General features: G+C 45.0%; 1 protein-coding gene across 2 annotated transcripts in view; it reads left to right on the top strand.

Annotated features, from left to right (window-relative positions):
• The first annotated feature begins 4,291 nt into the window (after positions 1-4,291).
• The window catches only part of RBMS2 (RNA binding motif single stranded interacting protein 2), a 62,032-nt gene continuing 48,241 nt past the window's right edge, over positions 4,292-18,082 (top strand). For both annotated transcript variants that reach the window (XR_008373456.1, XM_053557592.1), the window contains exon 1: positions 4,292-4,671. Coding sequence is in view for 1 of the 2 variants with exons in the window: in XM_053557592.1 (XP_053413567.1) it covers positions 4,327-4,671 (345 nt within the window). In the remaining variant the exon portion in view is untranslated. The remainder of the gene's footprint in view (positions 4,672-18,082) is intronic.

Genomic DNA, 18,082 nt, shown 5'->3' with positions numbered 1-18,082 from the left:
GGTTCAAACCCAGCCCCGGCCAAACAACAAAAAATATAGCCGGGCGTTGTGGCGGGCACCTGTAGTCCCAGCTACTCGGGGGGCTGAGGCAAGAGAATTGCTTAAGCCCAAGAGCTGGAGGTTGCTGTGAGCAGTGTGATGCCATGGCACTCTACCGAGGGCCGTAAAGTGAGACTCTGTCTCTACAAAAAAAAAAAAAAAAAAAAATAGAGACATTGTAAAAAAAAACAACCTAGGGTGGTGCCTGTGGCTCAGGGAGTAGGGCACCAGTCCCATATACCAAGGGTGGCAGGTTCGAACCCAACCCTGGCCAAAACTGCAACAAAAAAAAATAATTAATTAATTAAAAAAAAAAAACAACAACCTGATATTGGGAATGAAATTCATTAAATCCAAAGTAAGACTCAACAAATGCAAGTTGTATGGTTATATACGCTGACCAATAAAAACAAGTAAGGGTAGATTTTTTTTTTTTTTTTTTCAGTTTTGGCCGGGGCTGGGTTTGGACCCGCCACCTCCGGCATATGGGGCCGGTGCCCTACTCCTTTGAGTCACAGGTGCCACCCAGTACAGATAGATTCTTAAAAGGTGAAGGAGATGATGGGAAGAAAAATAAGGAAGGTATTTTCCTTGATATTTAGATTATGAATGAAACAATGCTGCCTAAAATTCAAGCACCCTCTAAAAGTTTTTCTTAATCTTTGTCCTCAATTTTAGTGATACATTTAGAGTCTAATAGCAAAAATGTATTATGTTTACCTAACGCTCAGGTATAAACTTCAACGTAAAATTTTTTCTTAAAATTAGTATATAGCATTGTTTTTTTCACGTTCATTCTTTCTCACTCATAGATGTCTGAAATGAAGTTTATCTATATAAACAATGGTTATTTCAGGATGGTGAAGTTTTGGGGACCGTTTTCCTATATAACTACAATTTCATTGCCACAGCTAACAAATTGACAATAATGTCTTAACATCATGCCATACCCAGTTCATGTGAAAAATTCCCCCAACTATTCTCCAAATTGTTATTCAAAATAAGATTCAATCAGGGCAGCGCCCGTGGCTCAGTGAGTAGGGCGCCGGCCCCCTATGCCGAGGGTGGCAGGTTCAAACCCAGCCCCGGCCAAACTGCAACAAAAAAATAGCCGGGCGTTGTGGCGGGCGCCTGTAGTCCCAGCTGCTCGGGAGGCTGAGGCAAGAGAATCGCGTAAGCCCAAGAGTTAGAGGTTGCTGTGAGCCGTGTGACGCCATGGCACTCTACCCGAGGGAGGGCGGTACAGTGAGACTCTGTCTCTACAAAAAAAAATAAATAAATAAATAAATAAATAAGATTCAATCAAGGGCCACACCTTGGGTTTCATTGTCATGTCCCTTAAGTTTCATTGTGTCATTTAAGTAGGACAACCTTCTTCCCTTTTGTTTTCCTTAATAATAACTTGTTACAATGAATCCCCAACAACAATAATAATTATAACAATAATAATAATAACTTGTTAAAGAGACCAGCCCCTGGGCTTTTTAGAGATACCACCTGACAGAATCTTGGTCATTTGTGACATTGTCTTCCTTGTTCCTCTAATCCCTGTATTTCTTTTTTTTTTTTTTTTTTTTTTTTGTGGTTTTTGGCCAGGGCTGGGTTTGAACCCGCCACCTCCGGCATATGGGACCGGCGCCCTACTCCTTGAGCCACAGGCGCTGCCTAATCCCTGTATTTCTTATAAACTGAAAGTTAAAACTAAAAAATAAATAAATAAATTTAAATTAAAAAAGATGAAATACATCTTTTTCATCCATTAGAATGACTATTATTAGAATGACTATTATTTAAAAAATATATATATATATATTTTTTTTCTCACTTTGTCATCCTTGGTAGAATGCTGTGGTGTCACAGCTCACAGCAGCCTCCAGCTCTTGGGCTTAGGCGATTCTCTTGCCTCAGCCTCCCGAGTAGCTGGGACTACACGTACCACCACAACGCCTGGCTATTTATTTGTTGCAGTTTGGCCGGGGCCAGGTTTGAACCCGCTACCCTTGGTATATGGGGCCAGTGCCGTGCCCTACCCACTAAGCCACTGGGGCCGGTGCCCTACCCACTAAGCCACAGGCACTGCCCCCCCCCACCATCTTTTGGCTTTTTAACCCACTATTTTCTTGTCTTTAAGATCCAGGAAGCAGAAACTGTTACAGTAACTCACCAAAGCTGGAAGTTATTTCGAAATTGAAGTTCACAGGCCTGTGTGGTGATTAACGTTTGTAATCCTAGCCCTTGGGAGGCTAAGGCACGTGGATTGCCTGAGCTGACAGGTTTGAGACCAGCCTGAGCCAGAGCAAGACCTCTCCTCCCCCCACAACCCCCCTAACAATAACCCGGCGTTGTGGAACCTATAGTCCCAGCTATAGGGGCGCTGAGATAAGAGAATCACTTGAGCCTAAGACTTTGAGGTTGCTGTGAGGTGGTACTCTACTGAGGGTGACAAGGTGAGACTAATAAAAAGAGAATGATACTCACTAATCCTACCAATCCAAGTGGAATAGAGATATAGAATGAAAGCCTCCAAATTTCTTCCTAAAGCCACCTCACTACCATCACAGGTGTTCTCTCTCTCTTTTTTTTGTTTTTTGGCAATATAGCCAAAAAAATGAAGTTCTGGTATGCATCTATTTTAGTTTTCCTGTCTCTTCTGCTATGATAATGGAATGGACAGTATTAACATTCTCCAGAGTAAACACACCCCGCGTCACTCACAATCTCTAACTTTCATTTCCAAAAGGACAGGAAGTGCCTAATTGCTCAAGGGACACAGGAAGGGTGGGAACAGCCTTAATGTGGGAATTGAAACTGAGACTGGAAACATAGCAGCCAAATTGGGGGGGAGGAGAGGGAGGCAAGGAAGGAGGAAGGAAGTAAGGGAGGGAGAAAGAGAGGAAGAGGGCATCTTCAAGTAATACCATGTTTTTTTTTTAAAGCTCCTTTTCTGTTTTCAGAGACTCTAGTTCATTTTACACCAGTTTATCCTTGCTGTTTAGGCACTTGAATGGTATCTTCTCCTTTACCATAACAATATGATACAGAAACTTTCCTCTTGAAGGCCTCATTCAATTTAATTTTTTTTTTTTTTTTTGAGACAGAGCCTCAAGCTGTCACCCTGGGTAGGGTGCTGTTGCATCACAGCTCACAGCAAACTCCAACTCCTGGGTTCAAGTGATTCTCCTGCCTCTGCCTCCAAAGTAGCTGGGACTACAGGTGCCCGCCACAACGCCCAGCTTTTTTTTAGTTGCAGCAGTCATTGTTGTTTGGCGGGCCCGGGCTGTATTTGAACCTGCCAGCTGAGGTGTATGTGGCTGGCGCCTTAGCCACGTGAGCCACAAGCACCCAGCCCAATTTAATTTTTTTAATTCTCATTCTTGGGCAGTGCCTATGTCTCAAGGAGTAGGGAACTGGCCCCACATGCTGAGGGTGGTGGGTTTAAATCCAGCCCCGGCTAAAAATCTGCAAAAAAAAAAAAAAAAACTCTCTTTTTTTTTTTTAAGACTGAGTAATTTTTTTTTTTTTTTTTTTGTGGTTTTTGGCTGGGGCTGGGTTTGAACCCACCACCTCCGGCATATGGGACTGGTGGCCTACTCCTTGAGCCACAGACGCCACCCTGAGTAATTTTTTTTTTTTAAGAGACGAGGTCTTGGGTGATGCCTGTGGTTCAGTGGGTAGGGCGCTGGCCCCATATACTGATGGTGGTGAGTTCGAGCCCGGCCCCAGCCAAACTTCAACAACAACAAAAAATAGCCAGGAGCTGTGGCAGGCACCTGTAGTCCCTGCTACGTGGGAGGCTGAGGCAAGAGAATCGCCTAAGCTCAGGAGTTGGAGGTTGCTGTGAGCTGTGACGCTACAGCCCTCTATCAAGAACAATAAAATGGGCGGCGCCTGTAACTCAGTGAGTAGGGCGCCAGCCCCATATGCCGAGGGTGGTGGGTTCAAACCCAGCCCCGGCCAAACTGCAACACAAAAATAGCCGGGCGTTGTGGTGGGCGCCTGTAGTCCCAGCTGCTCGGGAGGCTGAGGCAAGAGAATCGCGTAAGCCCAGGAGTTAGAGGTTGCTGTGAGCTGTGTGACGCCACGGCACTCTACCCGAGGGTGGTACAGCGAGACTCTGTCTCTACAAAAAAAAAAATAAATAAAAAAAAAAGAACAATAAAATGAGACTCTGTCTCTTAAAAAATAAATAAATAAAAATAAAGAATCAGAACTTGTTCCTAGAGGAAAAGGGATGAATTTGAAAGTGGTTAGACCCAAGAACTCTTTCTAGCTTTCACTACTGGTACTATGAAAAACAAACGTAAAAATAACCCCTTGGGCATTAGGACCCAGTGGAAGCACCTCGCTCAGACTGGGTTAACTTCTCCCAGTGACGTCAAGAAGCAGCCCCAGCTCATTCTCTACCCTCAGCCCCCCTCATCTCTTTTTCTCCTGCTCCAGTTCTCCCCCTTTCTCCTCCCTTTTTCCTTCCCTCCTCCCCCTCTCCTCTCTCCTCCTTCCCCCTTTTCTCACCTCCTCCCTCTCCCTCTCCCTCTTCTCACTCAGCTTCCTAACATTACAGAGAAAATGCTGCTATCAGTGACTTCCAGGCCTGGGATTTCGACTTTTGGCTATAACAGGAACAACAAGAAGGTAGGGAAAAGCGTTTGTTTGGGGGGCGGGGGTGGGAGATAGCTGGCTACTTCATTTTCTGGGACCCGGAGTGCCCTTGGTTTCAACAGTCTTCTTTAAGAAGGGAGCAGGATTCCTCTCTCAGTATTTCTCTTTCCCTTCAGCACTTCTCTCTTTCCCACTACTTCTTTCTGCATCTTTTCTCACCTGGTTCGGGAGTTAAGGGGATTTACAGCCTCTGTGAAGCCTGAGGAGGCAGGAGAATTAAAAGCAAACCAAACTTGAAAGTTTGTGTCCTTAAATGAAGTTAGTTTGACTTCTTGTTGATATACTGATCTGCCCCAGGATGCCGTGTTATCTCAGACCCCAGTTCCTAGTCCACCCACAAGCTGGTTTCATCTTTTGATTAACCATTTCCCCTACTCTACCTTCCTTCCTACCCATAACACTGGTGTTATTAGATAACCGAAAATCACAGATAGTCAGTGAAATTGCAACAACAGCTCATGGAGAACTGGGTGTACTCTTGTAGACTGCAGACCCTACCCCACCCAGCCTGTAGAGGAGTCTTGAGATAACATGCTTGAGGATTAAGGCAGAAAGCTCTGGGATTCTTAGAGTCTTGCTTTCCAGCGGATACGTGGAACTCTGCAGATAGCCAGACTCAGCAGGGATCCTTGGAGTCTTTATGATTAACCCCTGGCTGCCAGAGGGTTGTGCTACGCTTGGGCATATGGGCAGTCAGGGGAGAGATGGCAGTCTTGCCACATTTGCCAGGGAATAATATCTTTAGTGGGTTCTTGGCATTTCAGAGCACATAGTGCTGAGTAGGAGGAACTTCGTTCGGTAGCAGGAAGATCCTTTACCTTCTGTTTGGCTGTTTGAAGAAAAAAAAAACATGTCATAGACATTTAGGGATCTTTTGCTCATCTCCCGGAACATTGGAGGGTGGGGAAAGGTTCCTGCTGCTTTCTCGCTTACCTGAAGAGACTGTTACAGGTAGATTTAAGTGTCTGATCAAGGCAGTGGGTAAATGTTTAAACACTTAACGTTGGTTCATGAGTGTTTATGTGATATTCATTCTGTTTGTAACCTTAAGAAATAAGGGTAGGGGGGAGGGTACAAAGTGGCCTATGTGTAATATGAACAAGTCTTTAGATCTGTGTAAAGTGTGAGGAAATAAATTGTACTGCATGTGGGACTCATGCTAAGTGAGTATGCTTTATTTGCTTTTGCCACAAAAACAAAAAAATAGGTAACTGTGAGATTATGGATATGTTAATTTGCTTCATTATAGTAAGCTTTTTACCATCTATATGTATCCCATTCCATGCTGTATAGCTTAATTATGTCCAATAAAACTTACTTTAAACAGGAAATATGGGTTCATACATATTTATTGCTTATCAACGTATGTTTGTATTATGTACACTGATAGCACTTTATCAAATACAGTAGGACCACCTCCTTAAGTTGACCTTATTTTCATTGACCAGACATGCGCCACATGTACGTATCAGTACAGTAGGCCTAGTTCCTTGTGTTGACCACCTTTGTATGCTGTCCAATTTGTTACAATCCCTTGGGTGGTCAACTTACAGAGGTTCTACTGTAGGTATTTTGTACATATTTATCATACATATATATTGAAAAGGGATCATATGGGCGGTGCCTGTGGCTCAACAGAGTGGGGCGCTGGCCCCATATGCCGGAGGTGGTGGGTTCAAACCCAGCCCCAGCCAAAAAAAAAAAAAAGAAAAAAGAAAAGGGATCATATATATATGTGTGTACATTGTACATATTCATATATTATACTTATATATTGAAGGGGAATATTTCCTCTGTTTATTCTCTTCAAACCTTATGTAGTACTATATAAAATCTTCCTTCCTGGCTCAGTGCCTGTGGCTCAAGCGGCTAAGGTGCCAGCCACATGCACTTCATCTGGCAGGTTCGAATCCAGCCGGGCCCGCCAAACAACCATGATGGCTGCAACTAAAAAAAAAAAATAGCTGGTGGCAGTGCCTATGGCTCAATGAGTAGAGCGCTGGCCCCATATGCCGAGGGTGGCGGGTTCAAACCCAGCCCCGGCCAAACTGCAACAAAAAAAAAAAAAAAAAAAAAAATAGCCGGGCGTTGTGGTGGGTGCCTGTAGTCCCAGCTGCTCGGGAGGCTGAGTCAAAAGAATTGCGTAAGCCCAAGAGTTAGAGGTTGCTGTGAGCCGTGTGACGCCACAGCACTCTACCCAAGGGCGGTACAGTGAGACTCTGTCTCTACAAAAAAAAAAAAAAAAAAAATAGCTGGGCGTTGTGGTGGGTGCCTGTGGTCCCAGCTACTTGGGAGGTGGAGGCAAGAGAATCGCTTGAGCCCAGGAGTTGGAGGTTGCTGTGAGCTGTGATGCGACAGCACTCTACTCAAGGCAACAGCTTGAGGCTCTGTCTCAAAAAAAACAAATTTTTCCTTCCTGATTTTTTTCCCTCCAAGTCTCAGGTTACCCAGAACCTATTAAAACTAGGTAAAATTAATCCCCTAAATATGAATTGCTTTGGAGGGGTTTCATGTATTTGAAGCTACCTAAAATCTTCCCTTTTCTTAGAATCCCTCTCCTCCTTTGGAGTATAGGAAATATTTTACTAGCTTCTAAATCTATCATAGTAGGAACATACAGAGTTGAATTCAAATCTCACATCTCTTCCTAATTACTTGTAGGGTTTGGGAAACAATTCAGGAATCACTGGGAGCAGTGGAGGTAGGGGAAATAGATATGTTATTACTATTCTACTTGTCAAGAATTCGCTGAGTTCTTACAAATCAATGTTATGATGACATCTAAGAATGTTGTATATGTGCATCAGCTCCTACAGTACCTTGTGTGTGTATACTATACACACATACATATATATCGTATGTCTGTGTATATATATGTATATATAGAAAGAGTTGTGAATGTTGGATTTTTAAAAATGTAACTTATGGGGCGGCGCCTGTGGCTCAGTGAGCAGGGCGCCGGTCCCACATACCGAGGGTGGCGGGTTCAAGCCCAGCCCCCGCCAAACTGCAACAAAAAAATAGCCGGGCATTGTGGCGGACGCCTGTAGTCCCAGCTACTCGGGAGGCTGAGGCAGGAGAATCACCTAAGCCCAGGAGTTGGAGGTTGCTGTGAGCTGTGTGACGCCACGGCACTCTACCGAGGGCAATAAAGTGAAACTCTGTCTCTACAAAAAAAAGAAAAAAGAAAAAAAAAATGTAACTTATGGGGCGGCGCCTGTGGCTCAAGGAGTAGGGTGCCAGCCACATATACCAGAGGTGGCGGGTTCAAGCCCGGCCCCAGCCAAAATTGCAAAAAAAAAAAAAAAAAAGTAACATGTATTTTGAGACAGGATCTGATTTTGTTGCCCATGATCATAGCTGACTATAGCCTCAAACTCCTAGGCTCAAGCAATCCTCCTGCCTCAGCCTCCCGAATAGCTGGGACTACAGGTGCCCACCACTGTCTCTGACTATTTTCTTTTAATTCCTTTTTTCTAGAGATGTTTTCTAGAGACTCACAATGTTGCCCAGCTGGGTCTCAAACTCCTGGGCTTGAGCAATCCTCCTGCCTTGACCTCTTAAAAGTTTGGGATTACAGAAATAAGCCACTATACCCAGCCCTGTTATGTGTTTTTTTTTTGTAGAGACAGAGTCTCACTTTATGGCCCTCGATAGAGTGCCATGGCATCACACAGCTCACAGCAACCTCCAACTCCTAAGCTTAAGTGATTCTCTTGCCTCAGCCTCCCAAGTAGCTGGGACTACAGGTGCCCGCCACAACGCCCGGCTATTTTTTTGTTGCAGTTTGGCCAGGGCCGGGTTTGAACCCGCCACCCTCGGTATATGGGGCCGGCACCTTACCAACTGAGCCACAGGTGCCGTCCCTGTTATGTGTTTTTAAACTAAAGCGTTACTACTTTGCTGTTTGTCTTGCTATTGACAAGTAGGACATAGTATGTTTCTTTCTCTGTTTTGAGAAGTGTTTTAGATGCGTTTACTTTTGTAATTTGTGAGCTTTCATACCTAAGGTTAAATTTTAAAAAATTATATATATATATATATATATTTTTTTTTTTTTTTTTTTTTTTTTGCAGTTTTTGGCCGGGGCCGGGTTTGAACCTGCCACCTCTGGCATCTGGGGCTGGCGCCCTACTCCTTTGAGCCACCCAGAGTGCCTCACTTTTTCACTCTCGGTAGAATGCTGTGACATCATAGCTCACAGCAACCTCCAACTCTTGGGCTCAAGCAATTCTCTTGCCTTAGCCTCCCAAGTATCTGGGACTATAGATGCGTGCCACAGCACCTGGCTATTTTTAGTTATGGGGTCTCAGTCTTGCTTAGGCTGGTCTCGAACCTGGGAGCTCAGGGCAATCCACCTGCCTCAGCCTCCCAGAAAGCTAGGATTACAGACATGAGACACCGCACCTGGCTAAAAATAATTTTTATTAGTTTTTAGTAATAAGTGTAAGACATGCCATTTTAAAAAATGAGGGCCAGGGGCGGCGCCTGTGGTGCCGGCCCCATATGCCAAGGGTGATGGGTTCAAGCCCGGCCCCAGCCAAACTGCAACAAAAAATGGCCGGGTGTTGTGGCGGGCGCCTGTGGTCCCAGCTACTTGGGAGGCTGAGGCAAAAGAATCGCCTAAGCTCAGGAGTTGGAGGTTGCTGTGAGCTGTGATGCCACAGCACTCTACCGAGGGTGACAAATGAGACTATCTCTACAAAAAAAAAAAAATGAGAACCAGGCATGGTGGCTCATACCTGTAGTTCCAGCTACTTAGGAGGCTAGTGCAAGAGGATCGCTTGAGCCCAGAAGTTGGAGGTCACAGTGAGCTATGATCATGCCAGTGCACTCTGGCCTGGGTGATAGAATGAGATCCTATCTCAAAACAAACAAACAAACAAACAAACAAAAAACAAACGCTCGGCGCCTGTAGCTCAGTGGCTAGAGCACCAGCCACATACACTAGAGCTGGCAGGTTTGAATCCAGCCCAGGCCTGCCAAACAAGGACAACTATAACTGAAAAATAGCTGGGCGTTGTGGTGGGTGCCTGTAGTCCCAGCTACTCAGGAGGCTGTGACCAGAGAATCACTTGAACCCAGGAGTTTGAAGTTGCTGTGAGCTTGTGACGTCATATCACTCTAGCCAGGGCAACATAGTGAGACTGTCTCAAAAAAAAAAAAAAAAAAAAAGAAAGAAGATATGTATTTATCAGAGAAGGTGTTTACGGAGGAACCCATGATAATCATGGTTTTCTTTTTTCTTTTAATTTAAATTTTTTAAAATAGTTTTTTAGAGACCAAGTCTCTCTCTGTCATCAAGGCTGGAATTCAGTGGCATCATCATAGCTCACTAGAGCTTCAAACTTCTAGGCTCAAGTGATCCTCTAGCCTCAACCTCCAAATAGCTAGGACTACAGGCATGTGACACTATATGCCTGGCTAATTTCTTTATTATTTGTAGAAATGTGGAGCTTGCTATTCTCTCCCAGCCTGGTCTTGAACTGCTGGCCATAAGGGATCCTTCTGCCTAGGTCTCCCAGAGTGCTGGAATTATAGGCTGAGCTGTTGTGGTTGGTCTCATAGTTTTCTTACTCTTTTTTTATCTGGTGGTAAACAAAAGAATGCAGTCTACAAATGTAAAATACCTAATAAAGGAAGATTCTTTTCTCAGAATAAAATTCTGTCCTTGGTATTAAATTTACATTCCTTTCTTTGGATTTAAAGGGGAAAATGTGGGCGGCGCCTGTGGCTCGGTAAGTAGGGTGCCGGCCCCATATGCCGAGGGTGGCGGGTTCAAACCCAGCCCCGGCCAAACTGCTACAAAAAAATAGCCGGGCGTTGTGGCGGGCGCCTGTAGTCCCAGCTGCTCGGGAGGCTGAGGCAAGAGAATCGCGTAAGCCCAAGAGTTAGAGGTTGCTGTGAGCCGTGTGACACCACGGCACTCTACCCAAGGGTGGTACAGTGAGACTCTGTCTCTACAAAAAAAAATAATAAATAAAAAAAAAAAGGGGAAAATGTGAGTTTTAAGGAAGGATTCTGCAAGATAATTTAAGAAGGGTGTGTGTGTGCTTGTTTAGGTCATGTTGACTTCAGAGTTTTTTTGCTTTTTTTAAAAAAACATTTTCTTTTTTTAATTTCAAAATAATGGGGTACAAATGTTTTTATTACATGGATACCTTATCTAATGTCAGGGCTTTGAATGTGTCCATCACACTAAAATGTGAATGGTGTTTATTGTTTCTGATAAGTAAGTTTTTATCCCTTAAACATCAGTTTTTTATGGTCTTTGATAAATCTTGGTTCATTTTTTTTTAAGCTGAAGTAAAAAGATCAGTTGTAGGGTCTCAACACTGTTTCTTCAATGTTTAAAATTGCCTCAGTAGAGAGATTTCTATATAGGTGAGGTGGAAAGAGGAAATGTTTGGGAGTAAAGGAATTTCATACTTGTAAAGAGCCTAGCCACGCCTTCCCTGACATCATCTCCCGGGCATGTGTTATTATAATTTAACTCCTCATAGCATTAACAATGATTTCCTTTGGGAAGAAAGCAACGGGATTGTGTTTAACTTGGAATAGTTTACCTTCCCCCGTTTTGTATAAATATCTATTTCTTCTTGATGTTAATATATTAAAGATGGGAGAGGAGGTTATGATGAATGTAGGACTCACGGTGGATGTTGCCAGATTCTTTTTTTTTTGTAGAGACAGAGTCTCACTTTGTCACCCTCAGTAGAGTGCGTGGCATCACAGCTTACAGCAACCTCCAGCTCTTGGGCTTAGGTGATTTTCTTGCCTCAGCCTCCCGAGCAGCTGGGACTACAGGCGCCCACCACAACGCCCGGCTATTTTTTTGTTGCAGTTTGGCCGGGGCTGGGTTTGAATCCGCCACCCTCGGTATATGGCGTTGGTGCCCTACTCACTGAGCCACATGCACCACCCAATGTTGCCAGATTATTAATCTTTGAGAAGCTTGAGTTACCTGACATTGTCAAGAGTGTTTACTCAGGAGAGAGAAGAGAATGAGAAACAATCCTGTAATCACTTAGGCTTTCCAACAGGGAGAGAGAATTTTCTCTTTGTATATTTACTACCTTTCCTTCTAGTTTCCATCAAATCAAATTTGCCTGGTGTAGCTATTAGTTCTGTTATGAGGACTAAGTTAACTCAGATTGTTAAAATGTACAGTATCAAAAAGTTTAATCTCTATGCTCATCACTTTTATTGCATGACTACTAGATGTTAGAGATTATCTCACTTTTTGGAATATAATAGTGAACAAACCATACACAATTAGGCATACAGAAGAAATTCATTTATTAGGTATTGAATGAAAAAAGAAATAAATGCATCAGTGAATTCAGAATTTGGAAGTTTTAAATATGATATTTGTGGGGAGAAAAAACAGTTTTTGTTCTGTTGCATATAAGCACACTAAAATAATTATACTTACAATAACCAGGTGGAATATCTAAATTTGAAAATAATTTGGCTCCAAGGAGTCTCTATAGTTTAACTGACGTGTATTACCTATGAGTCAGAGTACTTTCCCTATGTAAATACTTTTACCAATAAAAGGTTGACAAAAAAAAAAAAAATGTAGTGGGGGTGTCTTTCCTTTGATCCCTCCTTGCCATTTGTAGCACACCGCTCTGATTTTTTTTTTTTTGAGACAGAGTCTTAGTTCGTCGCCCTCGGTACAGTGCATGGCATCACAGCTCACAGCAACCTCCAGCTCTTGGGCTTAGGCAGTTCTCTTGCCTTAGCCTCCCAAGTAGCTGAGACTATAGGCGCCCGCCACAACACCTGGCTATTTTTTTGTTGCAGTTTGGCTGGGGCAGTTTCGAACCCCCCACCCTCGGGTTCATCCTCACTGAGCCACAGGCACTGCCCCACTCCTCTGATTTTTATGCCCTCATTACTAACTTTACTACTATAATAAACATCCTTCATGAGATCGTTACCTATTTCTCCATCACCTATTCCTTCCCCTCAAGTAATTGTGTATCTGCTGCCTGAACAATCTTCCAACAACCCAGTAGTCTAGAGCTTAGTATTTCCTATATAAAACATTTTTTGTTCTTAGGGACAAGGTCTTATTTTTGTGGCTCAGGCTGGAGTACAGTGCTACAGTCATAGCCTGGGGTGCTAGGATGGCAGACATGAGCCACCATGTCCAGCCTCTTTGATCCCTTTGTTGTTGTTTATTTCTGGAATGGCTTTTTTTTTTTTTTTTTTTGAGACAGAGCCTCAAGCTGTCACCCTGGGTAGAGTGCAATGGCATTACAACTCACAGCAACCTCCAACTCCTGGGCTCAAGTGATTCTCTTGCCTCCGCCTCCCAAGTAGCTGGTATTAGAGGCACCCATCACAACGCCCAGCTATTTTTTTTTTTTTTGTAGAGACAGAGTCTCACTTTATGGCCCTCTGTAGAGTGCTGTGGCCTCACACAGTCACAGCAACCTCCAGCTCTTGGGCTTAAGCGATTCTCTTGCCTCAGCCTCCCAAGTTGCTGGGACTACAGGCGCCCGCCACAATGCCCGGCTATTTTTTGGTTGCAGTTTGGCCAGGGCCGGGTTTGAACCCGCCACCCTTGGATATGGGGCCGGTGCCTTACCGACTGAGCCACAGGCGCTGCCCGCCCGACTATTTTTTGGTTGCAGCTGTCATTGTTGTTTGGCAGGCCCAGGCTGGATTCAAACCCTCCAGCTCAGGTGTATGTGGCTGACGCCTTAGCCTCTTGAGCCACAGGTGCCAAGCCAGGAATGGTCTTTCTTTCTGTCCATTTGTTCACTTCACTCTTCTTCACTGAATTAAGTCTAGCCTGCTAATGTAGGATGGTGGCCCTTCAAGAACTTACAGTCGAAGCTGATTTCAAAGCCCTACCTTACCATTTCAATTCACCTAAAATGTTACCTTTCATATTGAGCTTCTGCTAAACATTCAACTTTCCAGCTCCAAAGAGAACTTTTTTCCTGGACCCCCAAAATGTTTTTTTTTTTCTTTGAGTACAATAGCGTCATCATCATTCACTACAACTTCAAGCTTCTGGCCTCCAGCAATCCTCCTACCTTGGCCTACCAGAGTGTTAGCATTACAAAGTGTGAGCTACTGCTCCTGGCTCCCCACAAAGCTTTGTATTTTTGAGACAGAATCTCTAGCATGCTGTGGAGGTATAGCTCACAGCAACCTTCAACTCAGGCTCAACAGATCCTCTTGCCTCAGTTTTTCTATTTTTAGTAGAGACTCTCTTTTGTTCAGGCTGGTCTTGAACTCCTGAACTCAAGTAATCCACCCACCTTGGCCTCCCAGAGTGCTATGATTACAGGTATGAGCCACTGCGCCCGGCCAGCTTTGTACTTCTTGGTTTTTTTTGTGTTTTTTTTTTTTTTTTTGTAGAGACAGAGTCTCACTTTATGGCCCTCGGTAGAGTGCCGTGGCCTCGCACAGCTCACAGCAACCTCCAACTCCTGGGCCCAAGCGATTCTCTTGCCTCAGCCTCCCGAGTAGCTGGGACTACAGGCGCCCGCCACAACGCCTGGCTATTTTTTGGTTGCAGTTTTGGCCGGGGCCGGGTTTGAACCCGCCACCCTCAGTATATGGGGCCGGCGCCCTACCGACTGAGCCACAGGCGCAGACAGAGTTTCACTTGTTTTTGTAGAGACAGAGTTTCACTTTATCGCCCACGGTAGAGAGCCGTGGCATCACACAGCTTACAGCAACCTCCAACTTCTGAGCTTAGATGATTCCCTTGCCTCAGCCTCCCGAGTAGCTGGGACTATAGGTGCCCGCCATAACCCCCATCTATTTTTTTGTTGCAGTTTGGCAGGAGCCAGGTTTGAACCTGCCACCCTCAGTATATGGGGCTGGTACCCTGCCCACTGAGCCATAGGCGCTGCCTTCATTGTAGTTTTGATTTATATTTCTCTGATGTTTAGTGATGTTGAACATCTTCTCATGTACTTCTAGGCAATTTGTAAATCTTCTTTGGCGATAGGTCTGTTCAAGTCCTTTGCCCAGTATTTATTTATTTATTTATTTTTTGTAGAGACAGAGTCTCACTTTATGGCCCTGGGTAGAGTGCCATGGCATGACACAGCTCACAGCAACCTCCATCTCCTGGGCTTAAGTGATTCTCTTGCCTCAGTCTCCTGAGTAGCTGGGACTACAGGCGCCCACCACAACGCCTGGCTATTTTTTGGTTGCAATTCAGCCGGGGCTGGGTTTGAACCCGCCACTCTCAGAATATGGCGCCAGCGCCTTACCGACTGAGCCACAGGCGCCGCCCCTTTGCCCAGTATTTAATTGGGTTGTTATTTTTGTTGTTGTTAAATTTTAGGAGTTCTGTATATAGTCTAGATATTAATCCCTTTTCTAATAGATAATTTGCAAATATTTTCTCTCATACCGTAGTTTGTCTTTTTATCTTTTTATGCTCTTGATTGTATCCTTCAATGCATAAAAGTTTTTTTTTTAAACAGAGCCTCAAGCTGTCACCCTGGGTAGAGTGCTATAGCATCACAGCTCACAGCAACCTCCAACTCCTGGGCTCAAGTGATTCTCCTGCCTCTGCCTCCCAAGTAGCTGGGAATACAGGTGCCCGCTGCAACACCCGGCTATTTTTTTGGTTGCAAGCCGTCATTTTTGTTTGGTGGGCGGGCCCAGGCTGGATTTGAACCCACCAGTTCAGGTGTATGTGGCTGGTGCCCTAGCTGCTTGAGCCACAGGCGCCGAGCCTAGAAGTTTTTTGTTTTTGTTTTTTTTGAAACAGAGCCTCAAGCCATCACTCTGGGTAGAGTACTGTAGCGTCACACAGCTCACAGCAACCTCCAACTCTGGGCTTAAGCAATTCTCTTGCACAGCCTCCCAAGTAGCTGGGACTACAGGCAGCTACCACAATGCCTGGCTATTTTTTGCTTGTAGTTGTCATTATTTGGCAGGCCCAGGTCAGATTCCAACCCTCCAGATCTGGCGTATGTGGTTGGCACCTTAGCTGCTTGAGCTATAGGCGCCGCCCGATGCTTAGAAGTTTTAAGTTGATGCAGTCTAGTTTTTTGGTTTTTTACTTTTGCTGCCTATGCTTTTGGTGCCATATCCAAGAAATTATTGTCAAATCCAGTCACGAAGATTTTCCCCTCATGTTTTCTTTTTTTTTTTTGTAGAGACAGAGTCTCACTTTATGGCCTGCGGTAGAGCGCCGTGGCCTCACACAGCTCACAGCAACCTCCAACTCCTGGGCTTAAGCGATTCTCTTGCCTCAGCCTCCCAAGTAGCTGGGACTACAGGCGCCCGCCACAACGCCCGGCTATTTTTTGGTTGCAGTTTGGCCGGGGCCGGGTTTGAACCCGCCACCCTCAGTATATGGGGCCGGCGCCTTACCGACTGAGCCACAGGCGCCGCCCATCCGCCCTTTTTTTTTTAATTTTTAATTTCAGCTTGCTTGTTTGAAGTACTCTTTTTTTTGTTCTTTTTCTTTCTTCTTTTTTTAGATGTTCTTCCTCTGGAGATGCTCTGTCTCCTTGCCTCCCCAGTAGGTGGGATTACAGACATCCACCACAAAGTCTGTCTGTTTTTGATGTTAGTAGAGACGGAGTCTTGCTCTGACTCACTGCTGCTCATACTGGTCTCAAACCTCTCATACTGGTCTTGAACCTCTGAGCTCAGGCAATCCACCCGCCTCGGCCTCCCACAGCGCTGGGACTACAGGCGTGAGCCACCACGCCCAGCCCCTCATGTTTTCTTTTAAGAATTTTATATTTTAGGCTCGGTGCCTGTAGCTCAGCCACATATACCGGAGGTGGCGGGTTCGAATCCAGCCCTGGCCTGCCAAACAACAATGACAACTACAACCAAAAAATAGCCGGGCGGGGTGGCGCCTGTGGCTCAGTGGGTAGGTCGCCGGCCCCAGATATCGAGGGTGGCGAGTTCAAACCCTGCCCCGGCCAAACTGCCAGAAAATATAGCCGGGCATTGTGGCAGGAACCTGTAGTTCCATGTATTCAGGAGGCTGAGGCAAGAGAATCACCTAAGCCCAAGAGTTTGTGTTGCTGTGAGCTGTGACACCACGGCACTGTACCCAGGGTGATATATTGAGACTTTGTCTAAAAAAAAAAAATTGTTTTTATATTTAAATACTTATTTATTTATATAGATAGAGTCTTGGTCTGTCACCCAGGCTGGAGTGCAGTAGCAAGAGCATAGCTTATTGTAACGTCAAACTTACGGCTTTAGTGATTCTTCTGCCTTAGCCTCTTGAGAAATTGGGAATATAGGCACACACCATTGCACCTGGGTAAATTTTTTTTGAAAAATTTTGTGTGGAGGGCAGCGCCTGTGGCTCAGTGGGTAGGGCACCGGCCCCATATACCCAGGGTAGCGGGTTCAAGCCCGGCCCTGGCCAACTGCAACAAAAAAATAGCCAGGCGTTGTGGCAGGCACCTGTGGTCCCAGCTGCTTGGGAGGCTGAGGCAAGAGAATTGTCTAAGCCCAGGAGCTGCAGTTTGCTGTGAGCTGTGATGCCATGGCATTCTACCAAGGGTGATAAAGTGAGACTCTGTCTCTAAAAAAATAAAAATATAAATAAATAATTTTGTGTGGAGACAAGGTCTCACTATGCTTCTCTTGCTGGTCTTGAACTCCTGGCCTCAAGTGATGCTCCCATCTTGGCCCCCCAAAGTGCTGGGATGGCAGCCTTTTTTCTAAAAGTTTATAGATCTATGGGCTGCGCCTGTGGCTCAAGGAGTAGGGCGCCGGTCCCATATGCTGGAGGTGGCGGGTTCAAACCTAGCCCCGGCCAAAAACCAAAAAAAAAAAAAAAAGTTTATAGATCTAAGTCTTACATTAGGGTTTTGATCCTAATGTAAGATCAATTCTTTTTTTTTTGGCCGGGGCTAGGTTTGAACCCGCCACCTCCGGCATATGGGACCGGCACCCTACTCCTTGAGCCACAGGCGCCGCCCAAGATCAATTCTTTTATATATATATATATATATATATAATTCTTATATGTAGTGTAAAGTAGGTCCCACTGCATTCTTTTGCATGTGTTTTTTTTTTTTTTTAGAGACAGTCTCACTTTATCACCCTTGGTAGAGAGTGCTATGACATCACAGCTCACAGCAACCTCCAACTCCTGGGTTTAGGCAATTCTCTTGCCTCAGCCTCCCCAGTAGCTGGGACTACAGGCGCCTGCCACAACGCCTGGCTATTTTTTTGTTGTTGCAGTTTGGCTAGGGCTGGGTTTGAACCCACCACCATCGGTATATGGGGCCAGTGCCCTGCTCACTGAGCCACAGGCACCGTCCTTTTTTTTTTTTTTTTTTAAGAGACAGAGTCTCACTTTATCGCCCTCAGTAGAGTGCTGTGAAATCACAGCTCAGCAACCTCCAGCTCCTGGGCTTAG

This window comes from Nycticebus coucang, chromosome 12 (assembly GCF_027406575.1).
Source record: "Nycticebus coucang isolate mNycCou1 chromosome 12, mNycCou1.pri, whole genome shotgun sequence".
NCBI classification, from domain to species: domain Eukaryota; kingdom Metazoa; phylum Chordata; class Mammalia; order Primates; family Lorisidae; genus Nycticebus; species Nycticebus coucang.
Note: the sequence above shows the minus strand (reverse complement) of the source record. Positions and strands in the feature narration are given on the sequence as shown.